Below are 24,910 nucleotides of genomic sequence, written 5' to 3'. Positions count from 1 at the left end.
TGTTTATATTCAGTCTTTATGTCACATGACTACAACTTACTTGAGAATATATAATGAAATCGTCTATGTTGTTTAACTACATGCATCATTTTGCTAAAGCCATTTTTATGAATGAGTTTGCCTAATTGACTTGAGGTCAGTCAGTGAAAATGAAATCATTGAACAATTGGCTATTACTGTGATGTAATACAAAATGCTTTATAACATTGGAATGTACAAAAAAGTGATCTAATGTGAAAACTTTTAGGTATTGGGCATCTTTAAGATTAATTCGAACACCATTAATGCTAAAAATCTCTCATGTGTTGCCAGCAATAAATCCATACAAAAAACACAATATAAACATGTGAATAAATGCTAATTTCTTAACAACATGAAAACATTACCAAGTCCCTCATATTTAAAACCAAAGTGACTTAACTCTTACCTGTAAAGTAATATTCCACATTATCGCCATCTGGGTCTATGGCCTGTACAGTTTTCACATAACTTCCAGCATTTTGGTCCTCACGGATGAAGGTATGAATATCCTCCTTTGTTTTACCGAACTCTGGGGGCTCATCGTTAATATTGGTAACATATATTACAACATTAGCTAGACCTGATTTCTTAAATGGTCCGGCATCCGTGGCTGTGACATTGAACTTGTACAAACGATCAGGTCGGAAGTCATAATCTAGTCTCCTAGAAATAAAAATGGTGGCATTATAAATCAAGAAAGAGATAATATAAGGAAGTCATAATCTAGTCTCCTAGAAATAAAATGTTGGCATTATGGATAATGAAAAAGACAAAGTATTTAAATGTTATTTTATCCAACTTTCACTAGATTGAATGTCAAAAGTCAACTATTTGCATCCAAACTTAAGAGTTGACTTTAGAATCTTGTTCACAATTTCTTACGTTCAACCTCTTCAAGTGCAAGGTACATAAAGATCTATATAATTTTGATATTTACTAACTTTGCTACTTTGATATCTCCAATGTATCTACCCCTCTGATCCATTCTGGTAACCACATAGAAATGGTCATCACTAACAGAGTAGGTTAGTTTGGCATTGTCTCCAGAATCTCTATCTGTGGCAGCCACTACAGAAACAAAAACATGGCAAAGTCAATAATCTGTCTGAAAAGTGGTTTAAATTTTTTGTTTTGCCAGTATGATGCCCCAAAAAACATGTAATAAATTGTAATTAACCTTTAAAGGTGCATGCTGTTTTTGAGTTCAAATTTATAAATTGAAATTCAACAACATTCTGATTGTTTACTTTTCATCACACATCTCTTATTCATTGTGGTACATAGTGATAGAAATCAATTTTGCGAATAGATTGACTATGCTGACAGTTGTAGTTGTAACTTTGGTGTCACTTTTAGAATACATTTTTTTGGGGGGGGGGGGGGGGGGGGGGGGGGATAGACAAACTCATTTTTAACTGATGTGATTTTTGCATTTTTTAGAGGTGAGTTTAACATTGATTTCAAAAATGTCATGTTGATACAAAGCCCTTTTACATAGTTCAAATTTATTGATGAATCACTTGTACCACAGGTTCAATTTATAATGCATTACATACTTCATATTTTATTTAAAAACCAGTTGTTGGCATAACACGGGTTATGTTCTTCTCATATATGTTATGATGGTATGATACTAAACCCCTAACAGGAGGGATTGTGCCTGATATTCATATGATGAAGACATAATCTTTCAATCAGTTTAATTGAAGTCTGGAGCTGGCATGTCAGTTAACTGCTAGTAGTCTGTTGTTATTTATGTATTATTGTCATTTTGTTTATTTTCTTATGTTACATCTTCTGACATCAGACTCGGGCCTCTCTTGAACTGAATTTTAATGTGTGTATTGTTATGCGTTTACTTTTCTACATTGGCTAGAGGTATAGGGGAGGGTTGAGATCTCATACACATGTTTAACCCCGCCGCATTTTAGCGCCTGTCCCAAGTCAGGAGCCTCTGGCCTTTTTCAGTCTTGAATTATCTTTAATTTTAGTTTCTTGTGTACAATTTGGAGTTTAGCATGGCGTTCATTATCACTGAACTAGTATATATATTTGTTTAGGGGCCAGCTGAAGGATGCCTCCGGGTGCAGGAATTTCTCCCTGCATTGAAGACCTATTGGTGACCTTCTGCTGTTGTCTGTTCTATGGTTGGGTTGTTATCTCTTTGACACATTCTCATTTCCATTCTCAATTTTATTCCAACAAATTTGTTTACAAAACAACTAAAAAGTAAAAGTGTTCCTCTGATTGCATGAATATACCATCAAGAATGCAATTTACATATATAATATAATCTAAATCATTTGTGACCTTACCAGAAAACAATGTAGTGTTGACGGGTGTCCCTTCAGAGGTCGTATTTGTATAGGTTGATAGTTCAAAGGTTGGATCATTGTCATTAACATCTATCAAATTGACTTTCAACTGAAATCAGATGCCATATATATTATATCATTAGTGTAAATGTGTGTCAGTACCTATCAATAGCATATCCTTACCATATTGATGAAAACTGAGATAAATTAAGTTACAGAATTTCAATTTGATTGAGATTACTAAAATGGAGAAATGTTATGCTACAGCAACATATGTATCCTTCTTAAGTGTTCATCACTATTGACTTTTCCTAGATTTTGCTATGGAAATAAAAAAAAAATATGATAGTTAACTAATTGTTAATTATAATCCAAACAACACTGATGACTTATAAAAAGAACACAACATGTAAATGACTCAAAGACTATATGTAAATCTTAACAGCCAAAAAAACTAAGTCCATCTATAGATTCAGTCCAGGTTTTGTAAAATTACATAAAGATTTGACAAATGTATTGGTATTTAAACAACCTGAACTAAAATGTTGACAACCCAACAGGGGAATATAGGATATAGGTATTTTTTGTCCTTAAAAACACATTTTGAAAGGGAAACAAAAAATAAGTACTACACATTTTAATTGCACTTTCTCGATTCTAGCAGTCACGTGATCTTGAATGATTGTTATATTTCACTGTTATCATCTCATCATTAGGTTTGATATTTCACAGGTAAAACAAAATTTACTAACATAAGAAATTCTTAAGGTTCTAATTGCCAATTAGTTGTCTGAATGACTTCTGTCATAGTTTTTTTCTCACTTTGTACAGTTAATTAGGCTCAAACAACTTTTAAGCCATCTGTTACTTTTCACTAGAGTTTGCAGTTTAAAATATTCATTCAAAAATGTAAAATGCACTCTTAGCTCTTCAAACTGAAACCAACAAGCTTTAAGTACTACAATGAAACAGCTATAGTGGTTTAACATTACTCATGGAATATATTTTTTGGATAGTTTATCATTTCATATAAGTGAGAGGTTTGGCTAGCTATAAAACCAGGTTTAATCCACATTTTTATATTAAGCAAATGTCTGTACCAAGTCAGGAATATGAAAGTTATTTTCCATTTGTTTGACGTGTTTAAGCTTTGGATTTTGCCATTTAGTAAGGGACTTTCTGTTTTGAATGTTCATTTGAGTTCAGTATTATATTTTTTAACTTTTAAAATGTGTTTATTGCTGTGGATTCATTATTATTGTTGGATACCAAATTTCATGGGTTTTGTGGGAACAGGTGAACCACAAATTTAAATATTCATTGAAATACACATTTTTAATAAGTTGTAAACAGACTTAAGCAGAACCACGAAATCACATATCCACAAAAATGCAAGGTTTCCGTAATCCACGAAAAATTGGTATCCACGAAAATAAATGAATCCACAGTATCTATCTTACAATACCTGTGTGGTACTTAGCAGTCCTGTTGATTCTTCTACAGCCCTGAGAGTGAGTACAAACTGATGTGCCGTGGAAGCCTCGTAATCCATGCTCTGTAAGGTAGCAACCTCTCCCTCGTCACTCATGGTAAACAATGTTGATGTTTGCCCCCTGTCATCCAACAGGGAAAATTTAATGGTCCCATCATAATCTGTATTTTCATCTGGAGTCTTGGATTGGAATGGTTTGGCTTTGATGCTTAATGGGCTGCCATCATCATTTGTCAATCTATAAAAAAGGATTATAAATATTATTGTCAAATTATGAAATTATTTCTTTAACACAGATACAAATGTGATGGTAGTAAGATATTAACATGATTTTCAAACTCCTAGAAAAAGACTATATTATAGTACCATGTAATTTAGGTCATTTTCCAAAATGAGATACCAAAACTTAGAGTTTATACTAAGATGAAGCTTGGAGTTCAAAAAAGATACAGTTTCAACGACTCCATAATGTTGTCAAAATCTATGTCAAACAATATATGAGCTGCATCTGATGGAACTGACCTTATGAAAGTGCATGTATACATGTACATGCTTAAGATTTTGGTTGATTATGGAACATTCAAAAACAAATTAAAACATGAATGCTGGTCTGGTTTTTTTATTTTTGTAATATTTCAATGACAGACTTTCTGCAGAATATTTTTTCAACCCAAAATCGGTTAAAAAAAAGTATTAATATTTTTGAATAAGGTCAATTTCTAACTGACGCAGCTCGTATATTGAATGTAAGTTTTCTTTGTAAGTGATGCACCAGCTCACTTTAAATCACCGTTATCGTAAGTAACAAATTGTTCCTGGTGAAAAAATACTGCAAAGATTTATACAATCGGTACAAAAGCTTTTACCTAAAAGCCACTGATCTTCATGAAAAACATTCTTTGTATTTGTACTTTTAATTTAACAGTTACTGCAATACTATACGTTGTCAAGGAATCATAAACCTTTTGTGCACTTATATATTAATTAATTGTAAATGTTTCTGTCATGAGAAAAGTCAGTTGAATGTGTAGGTGTAATAATACATCAGTGTGAAAAAACTCTTTCAGAAATATGTGTCATTGCTTTTGATATAACAATTATTTCAATATACTATTGATAACTTACAATTTGTTCATAAATTAGCTAACCACAACGTGAATTGTCTTTGTGTAACTGCTTTCCAGGTGTTAAAAAACAAGGTAAAATAGCCTTTCAAATGTATTAAATAAATCCCCAAAGCAAAACACTACTAAGTAGAAGGGAAGTGTGTATCCCAAGTCAATTATCATACAGCTTTTGGAAAGGGTTACAGATCTTATCCAAACCAGCTTCATAGTTCTACTTATTCAATATTTGACCATTTTTAGACCCTTGAGCCACACTGGCTGTCATACCCTGTTCTGATAAGAGGACCATTCCACTATCAAAAGCCCAAGTCCTCATGAAAGAGTGATATTTCTATTAGTATTTTTTTCAAGATATAAAGTACAAACTTTACAGATTTATCAATATTATCTGACTGACATGCAGTGACTAATGTTATTTTATGTGCAACATGTTTGCAAGATTTTATTTCAGGTCATAATGTCAGCAATGCACAAGAGTTAATTCATTTTTATGTTCTCAACAGTTCTTAAAATAGGAACACTTTGTTTTCATTGTATGTAAGAAGTAATGTACTTTAATGTGTTGACATACTGCTAGCATCTACTTATAAAGACTGGATCTCTAGATTAGCATTAGTTCTTCATAAAGCAATTGATATAGCCAAACAGTGTTCATGTAAATGAGACAGAAACCCAACAATACAACATTAGAAGTAACATAGTCACTGCTGTCAAGGTAAATTACACCCTAAAGGTATTGAAAAGTAATCATTCATCATAATTCTCCATAACAATAGGTCAAATTACTAAAAGAACCCTCCTTAAACACTGGAGTCTGTTTCATAAAAAAAACTTACGACTAAGATTTTTCTAAAATCATGAACAGATCAGTATACTTACTTTTAATCTTAGTCGTAAGTTTTGTTCTGAAATTGACTTCTGAAATCTATCCTTTTGCATTAACCATAATATTTTACTGCAAATAAGATGTATACACATAATCAGTCTTATGCCTTCATGGTTGAATGTGTCTAATACAAACAGAAATGAAATAAATTCACATACTTGTAGCCAGCTTGATTATTTTCCATTACATATCCAATATAGGGATCTTCAAAGAACTGTGGAGGTCTGGATCCCACTAAAACTTTGACAATTTCAAAATTAGATTTCTGTATAACGGTTGGTGGTACTGACGTGTCCTGAGCTGATACAACCAATGAAAACTCTCGTCCTTTCTCATATTGTCCATGTCCTGTCTTTGTCGTTACAATCCTACCAATATGGCGTCCAGCAGCAATGATGTTTTGTATGGCAAACTTTCCTTCTCCAGCTAAAAAATAAAGTAGCAAAAATATAGTTACTCGAATGTTAGAGTATAATAAATATCTTTACATGGCTTGTCTCAATTATTTTAAAGTTTTGTGCCATTCAGGAGTGTTGATGTTAATAGTAAATCATTGTTAATCTGATGATGGCAAATATTTTTTTAGTTCTCATTTGCTGGCAAATAATTGTTTTATTTCTCCTTTGATGGCAAATCATTTTTTAATTCTCATTTGCTGGCAAATAATTGTTTTATTTCTCCTTTGATGGCAAATCATTTTTTTATTTCTCCTTTGATGGCAAATCATTTTTTAATTCTCATTTGCTGGCAAATAATTGTTTTATTTCTCCTTTGATGGCAAATAATTGTTTTATTTCTCCTTTGATGGCAAATCATTTTTTAATTCTCATTTGCTGGCAAATAATTGTTTTATTTCTCCTTTGATGGCAAATAATTGTTTTATTTCTCCTTTGATGGCAAATCATCTTTTATTTTTCCTTTGATGGCAAAATTTTTTTAGTTCTCATTTGACATGTTTGATGGCAAATTATTTTTTAGTTCTCACTTGATGGCAAATATTTTTTTTAATATCTGTTGATGGCAAATTTTGATTAATCATTTGATGGCAAGTCATTGTTAATTGCTGTTAATTTTTACACATTGTCTAGATATTGGCTGATTTAGTAGCTTTTCATATATTATTGAAAATCATATGATCACATCTAGCTAAGACCTCTCTTTAGGTTTTGTCTGTCATCAATATACTGCCTCAATTACATGTATCCTATATCTCTCTATTTGTATTTTTTTCAACTCCAGGAGATTCCATGTTTGAGTTGGTTGACCGTTATTGATATTGAAATGACAAAACAGAAGATGTGGTATGATTGCTAATGAAACAACTATCCACAATAGACCAAAATGACACAGACATTAACAACTATAGGTCACCATACGGCCTTCAAGAAATATCCATTTGACAGATGATATTGGATAAGTTCCTTATGTGATAACTTCAACCCCATTTTCTTTTCACGAATGTGACCTACAGAATTAGACTGTTGACCGGGTTTGTAATAACATGAGCAACACGACCGGTGCCACATGTGGAGCAGGATCTGCTTACCCTTCTGGAGCACCTGAGATAACCCACAGATTTTGATGGGGTTCGTGTTACATAGTCTTTACTTTTCTATGTTGTGTCTGTTTCTTTTCAGTCATGGAGTTATCAGTTTATTGTCGATCTATAAGTTTGAATGTCCCTCTGATATCTTTAGCCCCTCTTTTACTCACCTGATTCCAGTATATATGTAATGCTAGAGCCTGTGTCTGCATCATCAGCCATAAGTTCATACACAAGCTCTCCGATACTTGGATTGGTGGACACTGTAGCCAGGAATGGTCGAGGCTCGTTGATAAACCGTGGTTTCTCATCATTGACATCCTTTACAGTTAATGTAACTTTCAGCAATGTATAATCTATAATATATAAAACAGGTATTTAGATAGAACATCCTATATTTGGACAATAGTACAACATTTTTACAAATTACACATTTCATGAACTAAAATATTCAGCACAATAACCAGTAATACAAATGAATAGAAAGTAACAGTAAACACCAACACTGTTCTCCTGCAATAAAATACTAAACATTACTATAAATTCACAAATTATTGTGTGCATTTATTGTTTAAATTTTGTATAAATGAACAAAAATTCAAGTTTGATTATTGCGATTTCAGGAAAAGTTGCATACAGATATATGCATCCGATATACATGTACACTCTAAAACAAAATGTACCAGCTAAAATAAACAAGTGAAACTGCGAGCTACTGCTCACTGATGATACCCCCACCGCAAGTGGATAATATTAAGAGGCTGTCCAAGTAAATATCAGGCAAATCCTATGATATGGGTGGCACAACATATTTTTTTTCCTACTGAATTTTTGGTAACAATGCAATGTTTATATCATATAAAGGATATATATGTCAAAGATATTTTTGAATCAACAGTGGATGGCTCAGAAAATGATTTTAAAGTTCACTAACAATGCAACAAAATTTTGTACAAAATGAAGAGTTATCTCCCCTTTTCAATGAATTTTCAGTGCTTTCTATGTATTTTTTTTCTCTTTATTTGTTGCAGTTAATAAAAAAACAAAACTTAACTTTGAGAAAGAATGGATGTGTGATATGAAATAGCTGAAAAAATTTTGAAAACAAAATATGTCATGTGCCATCCACTGCCTGGTTTTTCCATGGACACCCTCTTAATAGTGTAAAAATATGCAAGTGTTCAGTAAACAGGAAGTTGTCGAGTGATGAATCTGAAAACGCATCACACGGTATAGCTGACTTATATAAATCCTGAAACCAAACTTCAGAAATCCTTGTATTGTAGTTCCTGAGAAAAATGTGACGAAAATTTTCAACTTGGCTATCATGTGTAAAATCATACAAGTGTTCGGTAAACAGGAATTTGTCAAGTGATCAATCTGAAAACGCATCACACGGTATAGCTGACTTAGATAAACCCTGAAACCGAATTTCAAAAATCCTTGTATTGTAGTTCCTGAGAAAAATGTGACGAAAAATATTCATGGGACGGACGGACTGACGGAAGGACAGACAGAGATAAAACAGTATACCCCCCTTTTTTCAAAGCGGGGGTATAAATATACACTCTAAAACAAAATGTACCAGCTAAAATAAAATATACTCTCTAAAACAAAATGTACCAGCTAAAACAAAATATACTCTCTAAAACAAAATGTACACTTTGGCATTATTTTAGCATTTACAGTAAACACTCTTACAAATGTAACAAAAGATTACAAAACATGTATTGAAAAAAAAACTTAACACAACTAAGAATGAATTAAAAATTTGATACAGTTTTATCATTTTAATTACACGTATCTGCATTGTCTACATTCCCATAGACCTTTACAAGACATATAAAGTTTAAGTTCTGCTTTTAATTCTTGATACTATCTAGTTTTACTATTCTGTTATGTAACAATTTACTTCATAAATAGCACTAAAACATACCAATTTACTGACATGGAGCTATTTTATTACATTAACCACAAAAAAGTAAATGTTTAATGGTGCATCACTGTAACTGTTCTTATCAGAAAATCGGTATTTGCTAATAATTCTTTCAATTTCTCTCCTACAATAAACCTATACAGTTTTACCAAAAGTTTGGCAGAAATTACACAAGAATGTTTGGTAAAATCTTTTATAATCAGTTCAATGAATTTACTACAGAAAAACTTATCTGATAAAAAATTCTAAAAATATTTATTTCACTTATTTTTCTATTTTTTGACAAGTGATCTGATAAAAAGAAACAACTGTCGAGGTGGAGTACACTAATGTTTTATTTAATGACATGAACCCATCAAGAATAAATAAAGGAATAAGGCAAGGTTTAGTCTATCAACAATGATCAAAACCATCTTAAAAACAAGTCAAGAATTTGAGGGAATTTTAATATTATGGGTTTAAAACATAAATACGTAAATTTATATCCTTAAATTGAGAATGGAAATGGGGAAGGTGCTAAAGAGACAACCTGACCAAAGAGCATAAACAGCCAAAGGACAATTGGTCTTCTATAAAGCGAGAAAATCCAGCACCCGGAGATTTGCCTTCATAAACACATTTCCTATTTCTCTCTCTCTCTTTATTTCCATCAGCTAAAGTTATATTATTTCATTAAAACACATGTTGAAATTAATGTAGTAACATGTCTATGACAAATCAAAACCCGGAGATGCAATTAAATTAAACGAATTATCTCATTGCCATACATGCAACAGAACAAAGGCAACTCGTAACTTCATTAAATATGAATAATAATAGGGAGTAACATCTTTTTCATTCTACAATTTCATTTCATTTTGTGTACCAGACTGAAACCCATTAACATTTTTATAAATTTTACCCCAGGGAGTACCTTAAATAGATGGTTTTCTACAATAAATTCTGTAAAAAAATCAATATTGATCAGTCTTGGAACATCCTATTCTTTCTCGTTTTTATACTCAATATTCTAAAAATATTGTAAGAAAATATGTTGAATAAAATGATGATCTCTTTTTGATTATTGGATTATAAAAACACTGGTAGAAGTTGTAAGGCATGTTTTGTCTGATTAATAACATACGAAAAACCTGGTGTCTATACTCAATTAGTCATAATAACAAAAAAATGTATAAAGTGACCTAATGGTATTGATATCATGACTTATAAATGAAAAGAAAATATACAAAAGGCTGAATATTGTTTGTTCTGTATAAACCTCACCATCAACCTCATCTTATATAAAGGTCTGGAAACTAAAGGATTAAACAGTAGATTAACTACTTCATTACCATATAAATAGTTTCAATATGTACAAATGTATATCTTATGCGTAAATGTTTGCTTATAGTCATTCTTGTCCTTATTTGTAAACAAAAATTTATAAATACATATTATACAATCTTCCCTACATGCATATCATGTGTATTATTTAGCAGAAACCTTTATACATTGTATGTACTGAAACTGGTTTATGTAAAAATACCATACAACTAAAACTTATCCTAATAGAAAAACAAAGGATATAGGATATCCATCCTCGACACAAAATCATGCACAGCAAAAAACATAAAATTTTCCAAGGAACAGTACTTTCATTGCTGCATCTTAAAGTCACCTCGAGACCTTCAACATTGAGCAAAAAAAAAAACCCAACCCTCTCAGCTCAATTTTAATAAAATGAAGGCCTGGTCTGATTTAAAAAAAAAAAAATGTTTACAAGTAAAAGTTAAATTTCTTCCTTTCACAATAGGGACTGCTATATAGTATTAACAGGTCTAACATGGACCAAGTTCAATCTATTTTCTCTGACTTCATATAATGTGTGCTAGCATAGGCAGATCCAGGGGTGGGAAAAATTTGGTTGATTATATAGGGAATCACTAAAGCATGACTGGAGTGGGCCCCACTAAGATCAGTCAGCAGGCCCCCCTTATGAAAAGTTCTGGATCTGCAATTGGCTAGTTAAGTTGATATAAAACCACCTGATTTCGGGAAATGTAAACTACATCATGTACATGCTGGTTACATAACAACAAAAACTCTGTTTAAACTCCTACTCAAGTTTTTTGTATAACAATTCTCTAATGATTAGGAATTAATACTATACATCACAGTAGACTGACATAATAAACTCATCTTATGATCTTAAAATATCTTGCATGCATTTCACTGGCAGATGTTTTAATAGTCAATGGGTAAATCCTAAGTATTATCTACATCAACAGAAAATATACCAATCAGTTTGTGCATCTTGTACTTTATAATCTGCACATTGTTTGTCTTTTATGCTATGAATACAATGATTTGTTTACAAATTATGTATAGGTTTGTGTGTACAACAGAAGTATATCAACAGCTACATGTATCATAAATCATACATGTAGGTTTTGTTTTCATTTACATCTCATCTTTTGTCTGATTAACCACACTTTTTTGTACTGGTAATCAACTTATCAATGAAAACGTTCTATTAGAAGTAAAATAGACTTTTTAAACAAGTGAAACTGCAAGCTACTGCTCACTGATAATACCCCGCCCAAATATTTCGGTAAACAGGATGAATCTGAAAACACATCACATGGGATAACTGACTTATGTAAAACCTGAAACCAAATTTCAGAAATCCTTGTATGGACGATTTGTAGTTTCTGAGAAAAATGTGACGAAAATTTTCAACTTGGCTACTCATGTTTAAAATTATGTGAGTGTGCGGTAAACAGGAAGTTTGAGTGATGATTCTTAATATGCATCACACGTTATAGCTTACTTATACAAACCCTGAAACCAAATTTCAGAAATCATTGTAATGTAGCTATATAGTTCCTAAGAAAAATGTGAGGAAAATTTTTAACTTGACTACCCAAATGCAAAAAATGCTATGAAAAATATTCATGGAAGGGACGGACAGACTGACGATGGATGGATTGACAGACATAAAACAATGTACACCCCTACTTTTTTTTATAGAGGGGGTATAACAAATATTTTGTAGCTAACATACAAACAATAAGTGGTGCATTTTAAAATTCATGAAGTATTCAGTTAATCCTTAGTAAGTATTGCCTACTCTCAATATTTCCATATTATTTTTTTTTAGAATTTTACATATCTTCATATGCATACTGTTGGTCTAAAGAATTTTATCTTAATAGTCATATTCAGTATGATTAATGAAACTTCACTAAATATATGTCTACGATGTATGTATGTCTTGCCTGTTTAACTCTTTTTTTTATATATATAATTTTAAATAATAAATTTAGGTTTTGTATCTAAATTTTTTTTCTCTTAAAATCATCCTTGATATAATTAATATTCAATTTACATGCAAGTAAATGGGGAAAAAATACACATTTGTATAGTGAATTTCTGGTCATTGAGAGCTAAGTGTCCAGTTTAATGTTTTATCGACTCTCTAGAATCAATACTGTTTAACAAGGTTTCTGAGAAAGGCATCCATGACAGATTCTTAATGACTTTCACACACACAATTTTTAATTGTTCTTCAGGGAAGATTTGTCATTAACGTCTACTATCTTAGGCCCTTAAACTCAGCCTCAGTTTCTTCACTAGAGGATAAGTGGCATTTTTGATGAGCATTCATGATGAAGCCAAGTACATTAGTAAATTGTACAGGATCCTAGACATATATAACTAACTATTATACTATTCAGTCACAAACATATTCCTATACTGTGGATTCATTAATATTTGTTGAATACCAATTTTCGTAGGTTTCGTTGGTGCAGGTTTACCATAAATTTAAATGTTCAACAAATTTCAAATTTTACATTGGCTTGTATGCAGACTTTGGCAAAAACAAGAAAATAAATATCTACAAATGTTTAAGTTTTCCTCAACCCACGAAAATTGGTACCCACGAAAATAAATAAATTCACAATAATGATTTCCTTCACAATAAATTGGATAAGTAAATTTAAGGAACCTGTCAGTAGTTGTCATATATATTATAATTTTAATCTTTTCCCTATCTTATGACATGTCACTCAGTGTAGACAGGAATATCTCATTCATTGAGAATTCCCCAATTAATCACCCAGTGTTGATTATGATTTCTCATTTCCATGTCCATTAATCCCTACCAATGTTTTTCCCCCTTTTCAGGTATAATTATAGTCTGTCATCAGGTCTTCTCAAGAAATCAATCAAGGAAGATCAAGGGTATCAGACTTGTTAAATGGCATGCTGTAAAATGTTACATTGAGGAGAGAGGCTTTGTGTAAATCTGGAAGTAATCACAAACTAATCTGTTTCAATCAAATAAAATCTTACTGAGTAATACATAATATGTAAACCTCAACTCTCACCCTAAACCAAGGTCAGAATATATATAGTTTAAATGCCTCATTAATTCTATTGCTAGGTAATTAATAAAGAGAAAAGTTGAAAACTGTATCTGTATCAGTTATGAATATAAAAAAGATGAGGGGTAAACTTCAGTGAAAGAACAAACAAAAAACCATAGCACATCTAGCTAGAGACTAGATATCTATATATACATGATATATAGCAGTCTAAAAACAAGAATGTGTCCATAGTACACGGATGCCCCACTCGCATTATCATTTTACATGTTCAGTGGACTGTGAAATTGGGGTAAATACTTTAATTTGGCACTAAAATTTGAAAGATTATATCATAGGGAACATGTGTACTAAGTTTCAAGTTGATTGGACTTCAACTTCATCAAAAACTACCTTGACCAAAAACTTTAACCTGAAGCGGGACGAGCGGACGCACAGACTAACTAACAAACAGACGGATGCACAGACAAGAAAACATAATGCCCCTCTGCTATCGTAGCTGTAAAAACAAATGTGTACTAGTTCAGTGAAAATGGATGCAACTCTGAACTTCGAAAAAATATGAATGAACTAAAATTTAACAAGAATGTGTTCCCAGTAAATGGATGCCCCACTCGCACTTTCATTTTCTATGTTCAGTGGACCATGAAATTGGGGTAAAACCTCTTAATTTGGCATCACAGTTAGAAAGATCTTATCATAGGGAACATGTGTACTGAGTTTCAAGTTGAATGGACTTGGACTTCATCAAAAACTACCTTGACCAAAAACTTTAACCTAATGCGGGACAGACAGACAAACAAAATAACGAACGAATGGACAAACAAACCAACAAACAGACGCACAGACCAGAAATCATAATGCCCCTCTACTATCCTAGGTGGGGCATAAAAAACAAACAAGACTAACAAAGGCAAGATGATCATAGACTGACTTAGGACAGACGCACAAATGCATCTCTTGTTATGCAAGTTGACTTTCATTCCTAGTTTAATAGCAGATTTGGTTAATAAATCCATGCTTTACACTATGCCACTTTTTTTCTCAAAAGGAAATAATGAGAGCTATCATTAATGACTTGGTTGCTTTGGACAGCAGACTTTCCAATAGCACACTAATTAATTTTGACATGGAAATGCACACAAAGAAAATACTTCTACAGACTCAATAGCATTAAACACTTGATTGACAAAATATTTGAATATTCTATTTGGCATGGAGTGACAGTCATAATGTAAGAGATTATAAATTTGGGAAGTTAATTAACGTGGGATTAATTAATAATGAATGATGCCTGGTCATCACTCAGAACTTCAATAATCAATTTCGATTAGAGTTATAACCTTCGCACTATTTTATGGTAATTACCAAAAATAAAAAAAAAGGGGGGGGGGAATTTGTGGAGCCTGAAACCCTCACATCATAAGCTTACATTTTACATAAACTTGAGTTATTTTTCAATTATTGTTTTTTATTGAATATTTAAGATATTCACTGTTAAAATTTCAAATAACAAAAGTTTTGTGAATACATGTACATGTTAATATAAAAAGAAGAAAATAATATATGACTGCCAAAGAGACAACTCTCAAACCATAAGTCGATGTAGGACCTCAACAATGAGCAAGACATTTTTAGCCGTGAATGTTTAAATTTATCAAAATTACTGAAAATAAAAGATAAAGCTTAATTATTTCTTTTAGTGATACATGTACATAAAGCAATATCTTGCTTTATTTTTAGAAGAAAGGGAAGAATTTAATATCAACCTGCTTGAAAATTGTTAAAGAAATACAATGTAACAAGAAGTTGTAAATATATTGACGGAAGTGTTGAGATGAATATTTTTCCAATTTAGTGTGAACTACAATAAATGATGACCACAGATAATGTATTGGCTAGGAAAAGACAGAACAAATATAGAAGGAACAACAGTGAATCACAAATTGAAATGTTTCCTCCGTTATTTATCGAATTTATGTTTTTCAGTAAACTGGCAAAACCTAATTTGATATTTCTCCCAAACAAAACACTTCAAACCTTCACATGTATCAGAGAGTAATCTCCCCATAGTGAAACGTAAATCAAACAAATTAAATGGATGTCAAAGACAGTGTGAAATTTAACACCATATGACAAAGATGACATGGCCCCCTGGACAGCTTTATGGCCTTTACATTGTCCATATTTGGTAAAATGACCAATAAAATTGTATTGATTTCTCTGGACACAATTAAATTAAGAAAGTTACAAATCAGATCTGACAGTTTTAACTCCTTCCGTGAAAGAGGAAGACATCAACAGGGATAATTATCTATCTCCATATTACAATGTATCTACACTTTATTATTGGATCAGGATTTAGATAAAAGCTACCATTACAAATTTAATTACTACCAAATCAAATTCCTGATCAAGGATTATGGACCACTATTATTGTAAACATGGTCCAATGAGCTCCAGAAAGCTACAAATAAAGTCAATTACTGATAATAGCAGTGACCTGTCTCCGACCCTAATTACACGTTTTAATGAATGATTTATTGGGTCCACTGGACCATCTTTATTTTTTTTACATTACAAAGAAAAAAGATTTTTCTAATGTTCTTATAAACTGATCCTTCACTTCAAATACTCATTTACCATAAAAAGCCTCTTTTCTTAAGCTTAATTCATATGGTAAAAGATTCACGATTCCATTTCAGAATATTTCAAATAAAACCAGTAGGGATGGAGTTCTACACAATGACCATTCAACTTCTAATTTTACATTTCAGTAAACAAAGTGTGAAATCGGACAAGCTTCATTAAAACGAATATGGACATCAGATCTAGATTGTTTCTGAATTTCATTGTATAAATACAGAACTAAAAATACAACCTCAGTATTAAGCACTGCTTTATGATTTTTTTTATGACCTGAAGAAAAGAATAAAATGTTTAGAATTATGGCATATTTATGATATATTTGTGACAATGTTATGTTAAGTTGACCAATAGATGAATAGTGTCTTAACATAAATATACTACCCTTTATATTTCTCCTTTATAGGGGTGAAATAAAACAGACAATAACAATAAAGCTTGCTGGCACACAACACATCAAACAGGTCTGATTACCAGGTGTACAAGTAAATTGTAATAAAGTTATGTTTTCAAACTCAACATACAAATGTATACCTGCTTGTTTATTATGCTTACATTCTGATAATAAACAAAACACTCTTGTCCATGATAAAGCATCACATACACAGTTTTGTTTTGAACAGTTTAAAATTAGAATTTTCGTTAAACTTGTACATGTTTCTTTTGGTACAACATATATAACTGAATGTTGTAACCATTGTATCCATTGACTGATAAATAAAAACGTAGTCTTTTTATCAACAATCCTTGCAATGTTATTTTTAAACCATCAAGTGTTTTAAACAGGGGAGGATTTTTTTCAAATAACAGCAACAAAATTGAGGAAACAGTATTTTAGATTCATGTAGATTACTATATCAGTACTTTAGAAGTCCAGTTGAATATAATGTTTGTTCTGCTAAGCCCCTTTCATTGGTTTCACTGATGGACAGATTATTATTTATTTTTTGCTGATTTCCTGACCCAAAAAAGGGGATAAGCTATAGGTAGGTAAGGCAATATATGCTATTTGGAAAATATCTTACATAGACCATAGAAGGAAATGTTCTGGACTGTAATAGAAGGTGCTTAATAGCAAATATTTGGTCAACAAAAAATGCCAATAAAATGAGTTAGGGATACATACATGTAGACAAGCAAATTTAAATTAGGTAAGAAGAACTGAGTTTTTTACCAAAATATAAAAACAAAATTTTTTAATTAAATTTCCCATTATTGATAATTGTATAAATAGCATAAAAGAAGTTACTGTTTATTTGTGGGTTATTTTCTTGGCCAGTAAATAAAATATTTATGATCAGATAAATATATATATATATACCTGTATGTAATTAATAGTTAAGGGCCAAACATACTTATGAGATTAAATCTTCATTAAACTGCATGATGCATACCAAACGTCCAACAAGTATGTAATTAAACTGAAATCAAGTGAAACCAGAATCTAATGGGAGAGATAAAGACAAAGACCAGCTGGAGTATCAATGATAAAGGACAGTAAATATTTACAACCTGATCCTATCATAGACATACCAGTGTGATGTACTGGAAGGTCAGACATGTACAGGTCCCCCTTTTATCTTCAGGGTCATTACAAGGTCCCCTCTTCTCTGAGTCATGTCATAAGCCTTTTATCTGAAACCAATTCCCATAACTGTCTATGAAATCAATATGTCAATGTCAAGAAAACTCTTCAAACCTCAAACACTCAAATCAACTGTATTGTTTATTCTGAAATAGTTTACTAATAATGAGAGCCTGTTTTTAGTGATTGCTAATATCAGTAGCGGATCAAGGCTCTGAGGAAAGGGAGATTACTGTCCAAAATGGTTAAAGTAGTGGAAAGGGTAGCAAGGCTAATTTTTTGCAACAATTTTGTAAGCAAAAATCCACATTTTTTTTATATTAATGTTCCTATTTATAATTATTGTGTTTTAAGATCCAAATAAATATCTTTACATTTAGACCTAAGTTTGACTAGTTGAGTAATCTAACAAAAAATTAGGACAAAATACTAGATATAATGTACAGGTGCAACAGACAATCAAACAAAGCATTTTAAACTGTATTCTGAAATTATGATACATACATGTATTCATGCATGCTGCTTGCATAAAAAGAACAGTTTTTCATATCATTTTAGGTTTTATTGTGGTAATATTTTAATTTCCATGTTTTATAGTCAATTTACGAACAAGAATGGCTAATGGATAGTACCAATGTTATTATAATAGGAATCAGATTGCATCCAGGATCCTGCAAATTCAAAATGAACGTACAGGTTACTGAAATGACTGACCCTAAATTAAATCATCAACCAGTGGTATAATCAAGACGAAATATAATCTTAAAAGGCACAATGTTAAATATTAGAATGACAAATAGATGGCAGGATGTTCCACTACTTCAAAATCTTACATGACACATACACATGTAAACAAAAGTGACATTCAATTTAGTAAACACACAGGTACAAAAAATTTTGAACATTTAAATATGTTTGTACTGTACTACATGTACATACACAGAAATACTGATTGACAAATCCAATATTAATGTACTCAAAACTAATAGAGATTTTTTTTTATATCTATATTGGTCAAAATAATAAAACTCTTCCTGTGGGTGGGAAGATAATCAAATTAAAACCTATCTTATATTTATTACTATCTCAATAAACAAATAAACTAATTTATTATATTATGCTAATTACATTTATCATACAAAGAACTGTTTATACTAAGCTAATTACATGCACATTTATAAAATACATGTACATGTATCATGTGTAGGAAAAGAACTTTTAAAATAAAATTTAAATTTACACCACACTGCCTCCTATAATGTAATAGGACTGAAATACAGTGTACATGTAGGGTGAAGGAGAAAAATGAAGGGCATTGGTAAAAAATGCAAATGGCTTACTATTAGAGCTAAAATTAGGAGAGAGCTGAAACAATCAAAGACTGAATGAGTTCCAATGTAAAGAGGATACATCTTATTCTTGATGGATCAATAAAAAGCCAGTATATTTTGTTTGTTTGATAATAAATAGTCTGTAATATATTGGGCTAACAACTCACTCAAGGTTGTACGTTATTGATAAAAGTTCTGCGAAATTATATATATATACAAGAGCATTGAAGAGTATACATGCATGTATGTTTGAAGTCAGATGGCATCCATGGGTTTGAAGGACAACATGAATGTATGGTCCTTGGTAATAACTAAAGTTACTAAACAGCAAAAAGTGTTATACAAATTGAAAATATCACTCTTAGTTTCGCCCACAAATTATAAAACTGTGGATTTCTAAACCTTCAAAGAATGAAACAAGAAAGCTTCTTTACTAGTAAAAGCTCTTGATGACTTTATACAGCTATTCATTGGTGAAATATATATACCAAGAAAAGACCTTAAAAACATGCATTAGACGTGATTGACCTTACATTTAATTATCAATAACAAGCCAAATAGGATTGATACAAAGGTCTAGGCATTTCAAGTAACACTGCACTCCCATTTTTAAAGTAACATAAAAATTTACAATCTAAAAAATGGTAATGACTCACAGATAGTATCAAAGTATAGTGTACTTTGATTGAAAGTACAATTTGATAATCTTCATACATGTACATGTACTAGTATACTATAGTGGTAGCAAGTCATAAAGGATTGATACATGTACATGTACCTAATAATTGGAGGTTATTACAAAATGTACCTTTACAGGGCTCTTGAATTCAACCCCCTCCCCCACTTTAGTTGGGTTAATTAGGGCTCTTGAATCCAACCCCTTTAACCCTCTTTATTTGAGTAAATTATAAGATTGCATGTGTATTAACTTGTGGACTTGAAATTATTTGTCTCTACATCTTTTTCTTTGGTGATTGTGTTCTTATGTTTTTCTTTAGACATTTTTTACTGCACCCTTTTGATCATCTGTCAATTTTTTAAGCACATGACAAATAGTCTAGTGATATTAACTTTTTAATTTAAATAAATTTAAACTAGAAATAATTGAGTCATCAAGTGCATTCAAATCAATAAAAAATGTTTTAAACGGTCTGAACAGTTACATAACTCATTTCTAGTTTAAAGTTTTATATGAACTCAAACTAAATTAAGTAAAATTCTACATGTAGATGTAAAACAAGTTGCTTTTGCAACATCAATTCAACATGAATTTTGACCTGAGAGGTGCTATAACGAGAGAAACAAAAGATTCCAAAAGGACATGATTCAAACTAAACAGTCAAATACAAAAAGACAACATGGACAATGCCATTATGCCCATATCATCATGATCATTAGGACTTAAAAGGAAACCAATGAAAAAACAAACAACAGTACTAGTCTATAAAGCACAACACAGAACAAAATCTTAATACTGAGCAACATCAGCTCCCGCAAAAAACTTACTGAATATATATTTCCAATTAAAACATATAATATTATAAAGGTACAATTTTGAGTACATCTTCATTGTATGATCATTAAATTGTGATAATATGTATACATGTAAAATGTAGTATTAACATTTATAATGCCCGGCACTCAAAAAAGGTGTCTAACTTTTGCACATACAAAGATTGATAAAAGAAAATGTGGGATGCCAGGTGTGAAATCCCAAATGAAATCACTTCTTTTAAAGTTTTCCAGATTGTTAGTTATATCATTGTTTAAATTCTTTGTATAAATAATAAATAGATCTGTATTGTGAAAACAAAAACTACAAAAGTAAACTAAGATGTGATTATGCTAATATTTATTCTATAATCAAAGCCTTTCCATCTGACCATGAAATTACTTAATAATCTATTCAAGGTGTACAACTAATTTACTTAAGTAAAAACAATGGTTCATATGTCAATCATAATTCATATACAACTTAGGTGTTGTCAATAGTGTACACATACATGTAAAGCAGTGCATAAAAAGTTAATAACTTGTTAAAGAAACAGATAATTAAACAATCATAAAATAAATATATTATACATGTACATGTACATGAGCAATAACTGCATCCATAAAAATGTCTGTCTGTTTAAATTCTAGAATCATTTAGGGGGTTTTGTATAGCATGTAGTGTAAAAATAAATTACTTTAATTTTATGTTACATAAATGTATGAAAGCAATTAATACATTTATTATTAAGGATAAATTAAAAATAAAACCCGCTGGAACTTTTTCATAGTTTCGTCTAGAAAAATCCTGACTCAAAATTGGGTATCAAATAAAGTTTCATCTCAGCACAAAAAGACTAGATCTGCTCTGGATGATTTTTTTTTAGTCTGGTTGTTGTAGTTGGTAAGTTGCTAATTAATACATGTAATACACAGATGTCTACCCCACTTTTGTTTTTTTATATCTAAAAAGATATTCCTGTCTAACCCAACCTCCTGGGTACTATAAATTACATGTAAGAAACTGAGAATGTACATGTAATTTTTCCTGCAAGATCAATAATCTTTTTAAATCCATTTGGATGGAACTAAAGAGAAATTGACAAAAAGCTTGTTTGGGAAAATTGGAAACCCACGAGAGTCGAGAGCTCCCGGATAACAGTTATTGTCACCTTACAACATGTACAAGATGCACATCCACTTTACCATGTGGGCAACATTTCTAGTCATTTCATTATCTTACATTATCATGATTATCCTGATCTTGTAGGTACAATGTACATGTACTAATGTAGGTTTCAAAATATTTCCTAAAATGTATATACATTTTGTACCTGTACATATAAAATGTAATAGAGACAGATTCTTTAAAATTCAATTAAAGAGAGGTTAGAGGGCACTCTTAATTCTGCTTTACATATATGTTTTTGCAAGTATCAATATGCCTAACATTGGCTTGCCAAACTAGGACCCCCCTTTTCATAATCCTGGATCTTATACCTGTATGCATGTTTTTAAGTTTATATATATTGAACTTGATATCTTACCTGTCTGACTGTTAGTATTTGTTATATTAAACTGCATGATGATGGATCTGTGACTGGCTTCTTCATAATTCAAAGTATGTCCTTCTTTGACAAATATATTTCCTCTTGTATCCACTTGAAACATGTCAACAGTTGATTCTATAAGGTGGTACTGTTCAATGCCTGTTGAAGGTGTAGGCTGAGAAGAAATCGAGAAAAGGGGTTTGCTTTTACCCTCATTTTCAAAATTTTCAAAACTTCTCTCTAATCGATTGACTGATCGCTTTGACAAATGATGATGAGGAATAAACTTTAAATTCCCGGGCAAAATATTTATTTGGATGTTTGCTGATGACTTAAGTCCACCTTGGTCAGTAGCCACTACTCTGAATTTATGATCATTTACGGAATATGAATTTGAAGACAGTATGATATCTCCAGAGATTGGGTTAATACTAAAATCTGTTGTTCCCTCTAAATGATATGAAATTGTTCCAATATCCTTGTCGATGGCATGAACCTTTAAAATAGAACTCCCAACTGACAAACCAGCAGGTATATTTGTGGTATATTTTGTTTGATTAAATTCAGGAATTTCATCATTTTCATCTTGTATATACACATGAATGACAGTTTGTGCAATCTTTCCATCCAGTGATTTTGCTTGTAGCAGTAATGAATACGAATCTTTCTTTTCTCGATCAAGTGGTCCATTAGTATAAATTTCTACACCTTGCTTAGCACCATTTTTGTGACGTTTCACATAAAATTTATCTCCCATACCCGAGACAAACCTTAAGGACACATCTGTATCACAATTCACAAAGAGATCCCCAATGACATCTAATTTAGTATGTCGAGCTGAATTTTCTAGCACTGATGCGAAATATTGATGATGTGAAAATGAAAATAATTTTGAAGAATTATCAACTTTAACAAGAAGATGGTGTTGTTCAGAAGTATGCACATCACTTTTAATAATGATATCAAATGTTCCACCTAAAAATCCAGAAAGATCACCTTTTGATTTAAATTCTGTGTCAGATAAGTCAAATATTCCTGATAACTCCTGTTGATTAACTAATGATGGTATGCCAGCTAATGATGATATTGTAATAATGACAGAATCAGGTGGAGTTAAATGAGGAACATGAAGTTTACTGACACGATCACACATTACAAGATCTAAAGCTAACAGAATTAAATATGATCCCAGACACCACAAACTGCTGGGAGCCGCCATCTTGCTCATCTTTTCGATTTAAAAAATATTCAAATGCTTTCTTGCAGATCAATGATTGAGTTTAAGAATAATATCTTAAACACATAATTAATTTCTGCTATGTGAACACATATCCAAACCATTTACCTCTAAAGTGAATGAAAACGAACGTGCAAGCAGAAATTCCGATAACATTACCGATCCATTCTCTTTCAACAGTTGATCATACCGAAGGATTCTTTGAATCTCTTTGATGTTTTACACAATTTGAATGTCACATATTGATAAATTCATTTTACTGAACACTGATTAAACGTTTGTTGTTATTTATCACCTGGGACCCGGTTTTTCTTATCTGTCAAAATCCACTCATTCAAATCCAGTGTGAGGTACGGGAATGTGTCAATCTCCGGAGGCGCGCTGGAAATTACGAACTCGCTATACAACAAATAAATGCAGGTGTTCTCAACGAGGTCCGCGTATTTTTATTGTATTATTGAGTGTTTAAATTTCAAATATATTACATTCTAAATAATAATAATAAAAGCACACAGTAATTAATTCATATTTTCTTGTGGAATGTTTTCTCATGAGAAATCATACCCCATTTTCTTTTATATATAGAAGAAGAAGAAGCTTTATTTCTATAAAATGGGCTCACAAGGAGCATAATACAATATATATTATACATCATTTTATAACTGCATTTGAGCATGTACAAGAATTATGGACATTTCAAGGCGAGATAACTCGTGTTAATTTTCTATTCTGGTTCCCAATTTGTTCTGATCGTCTGGTGACCAGTAGATAAGAAAAGATAACTCCCCTAAACAAACACCCCACCAATAGATGTCGATTTGCCGTTAGGCATATTGCGTAATTAATGTTATTAGCAATTACACGATAATTCCAGAAGCAATAGATTTTAGAAGGGATCCCCACTATGACTTTAAAAACTCTAGGTCAGCCAAATAAAGGTTAATGATCCTTGATTTAAGAAGAAATATCCGAAGCAGATATCCATTATAAATTATCTGTTGATTTTGTAAATATAAACAAGGAGGTTATATGATACAGACCATTCTATTAAATTGTATTTGAAAAGTAACGGTGTAAAACAAAGTTGTGGAATAGAGAACTTGAAGCTGTAAAGTCTGATTTTGTCATTGAAATTTATAAAATTATTTGCTTAACTATGTATTTATTGTTTATTGTTAATTCTATATATATATACTTTATTTAAGACAAATGTATCAACAAGTTTTGATTCGTTTATTCTACATTTGCCAGAGGTACAATTATGTATAGCGAGAGGGTTGAATTCACGGCTCACAAAACATGTTTCACCCTGCCACATTTTTACGCCTGTCCCAAGTCGGGAGCTCCTTGTCTGTCTTTTTTATTCTTGTGGGTTGTTTTTAA

The 24,910-nt window shown here is 31.4% G+C and overlaps 1 protein-coding gene across 2 annotated transcripts in view; it reads right to left on the bottom strand.

The window, feature by feature from the left end:
* Positions 1–23,965, bottom strand: part of LOC139525528 (neural-cadherin-like) — a 49,395-nt gene extending 25,430 nt beyond the window's left edge. For both annotated transcript variants that reach the window (XM_071320926.1, XM_071320925.1), the window contains exons 1-7: positions 22,288–23,965; positions 7,555–7,740; positions 6,000–6,267; positions 3,802–4,066; positions 2,337–2,445; positions 963–1,089; positions 428–684 (exon numbers count right to left, since the gene is read on the bottom strand). In XM_071320926.1, the coding sequence (XP_071177027.1) occupies positions 428–684; positions 963–1,089; positions 2,337–2,445; positions 3,802–4,066; positions 6,000–6,267; positions 7,555–7,740; positions 22,288–23,518 (2,443 nt within the window). In that variant the 5' untranslated portion in view covers positions 23,519–23,965. The remainder of the gene's footprint in view (positions 1–427; positions 685–962; positions 1,090–2,336; positions 2,446–3,801; positions 4,067–5,999; positions 6,268–7,554; positions 7,741–22,287) is intronic.
* Between the last annotated feature and the right edge of the window lie 945 nt (positions 23,966–24,910).

Source organism: Mytilus edulis, chromosome 5 (genome assembly GCF_963676685.1).
Source record: "Mytilus edulis chromosome 5, xbMytEdul2.2, whole genome shotgun sequence".
Classification (NCBI taxonomy): domain Eukaryota; kingdom Metazoa; phylum Mollusca; class Bivalvia; order Mytilida; family Mytilidae; genus Mytilus; species Mytilus edulis.
Note: the sequence above shows the minus strand (reverse complement) of the source record. Positions and strands in the feature narration are given on the sequence as shown.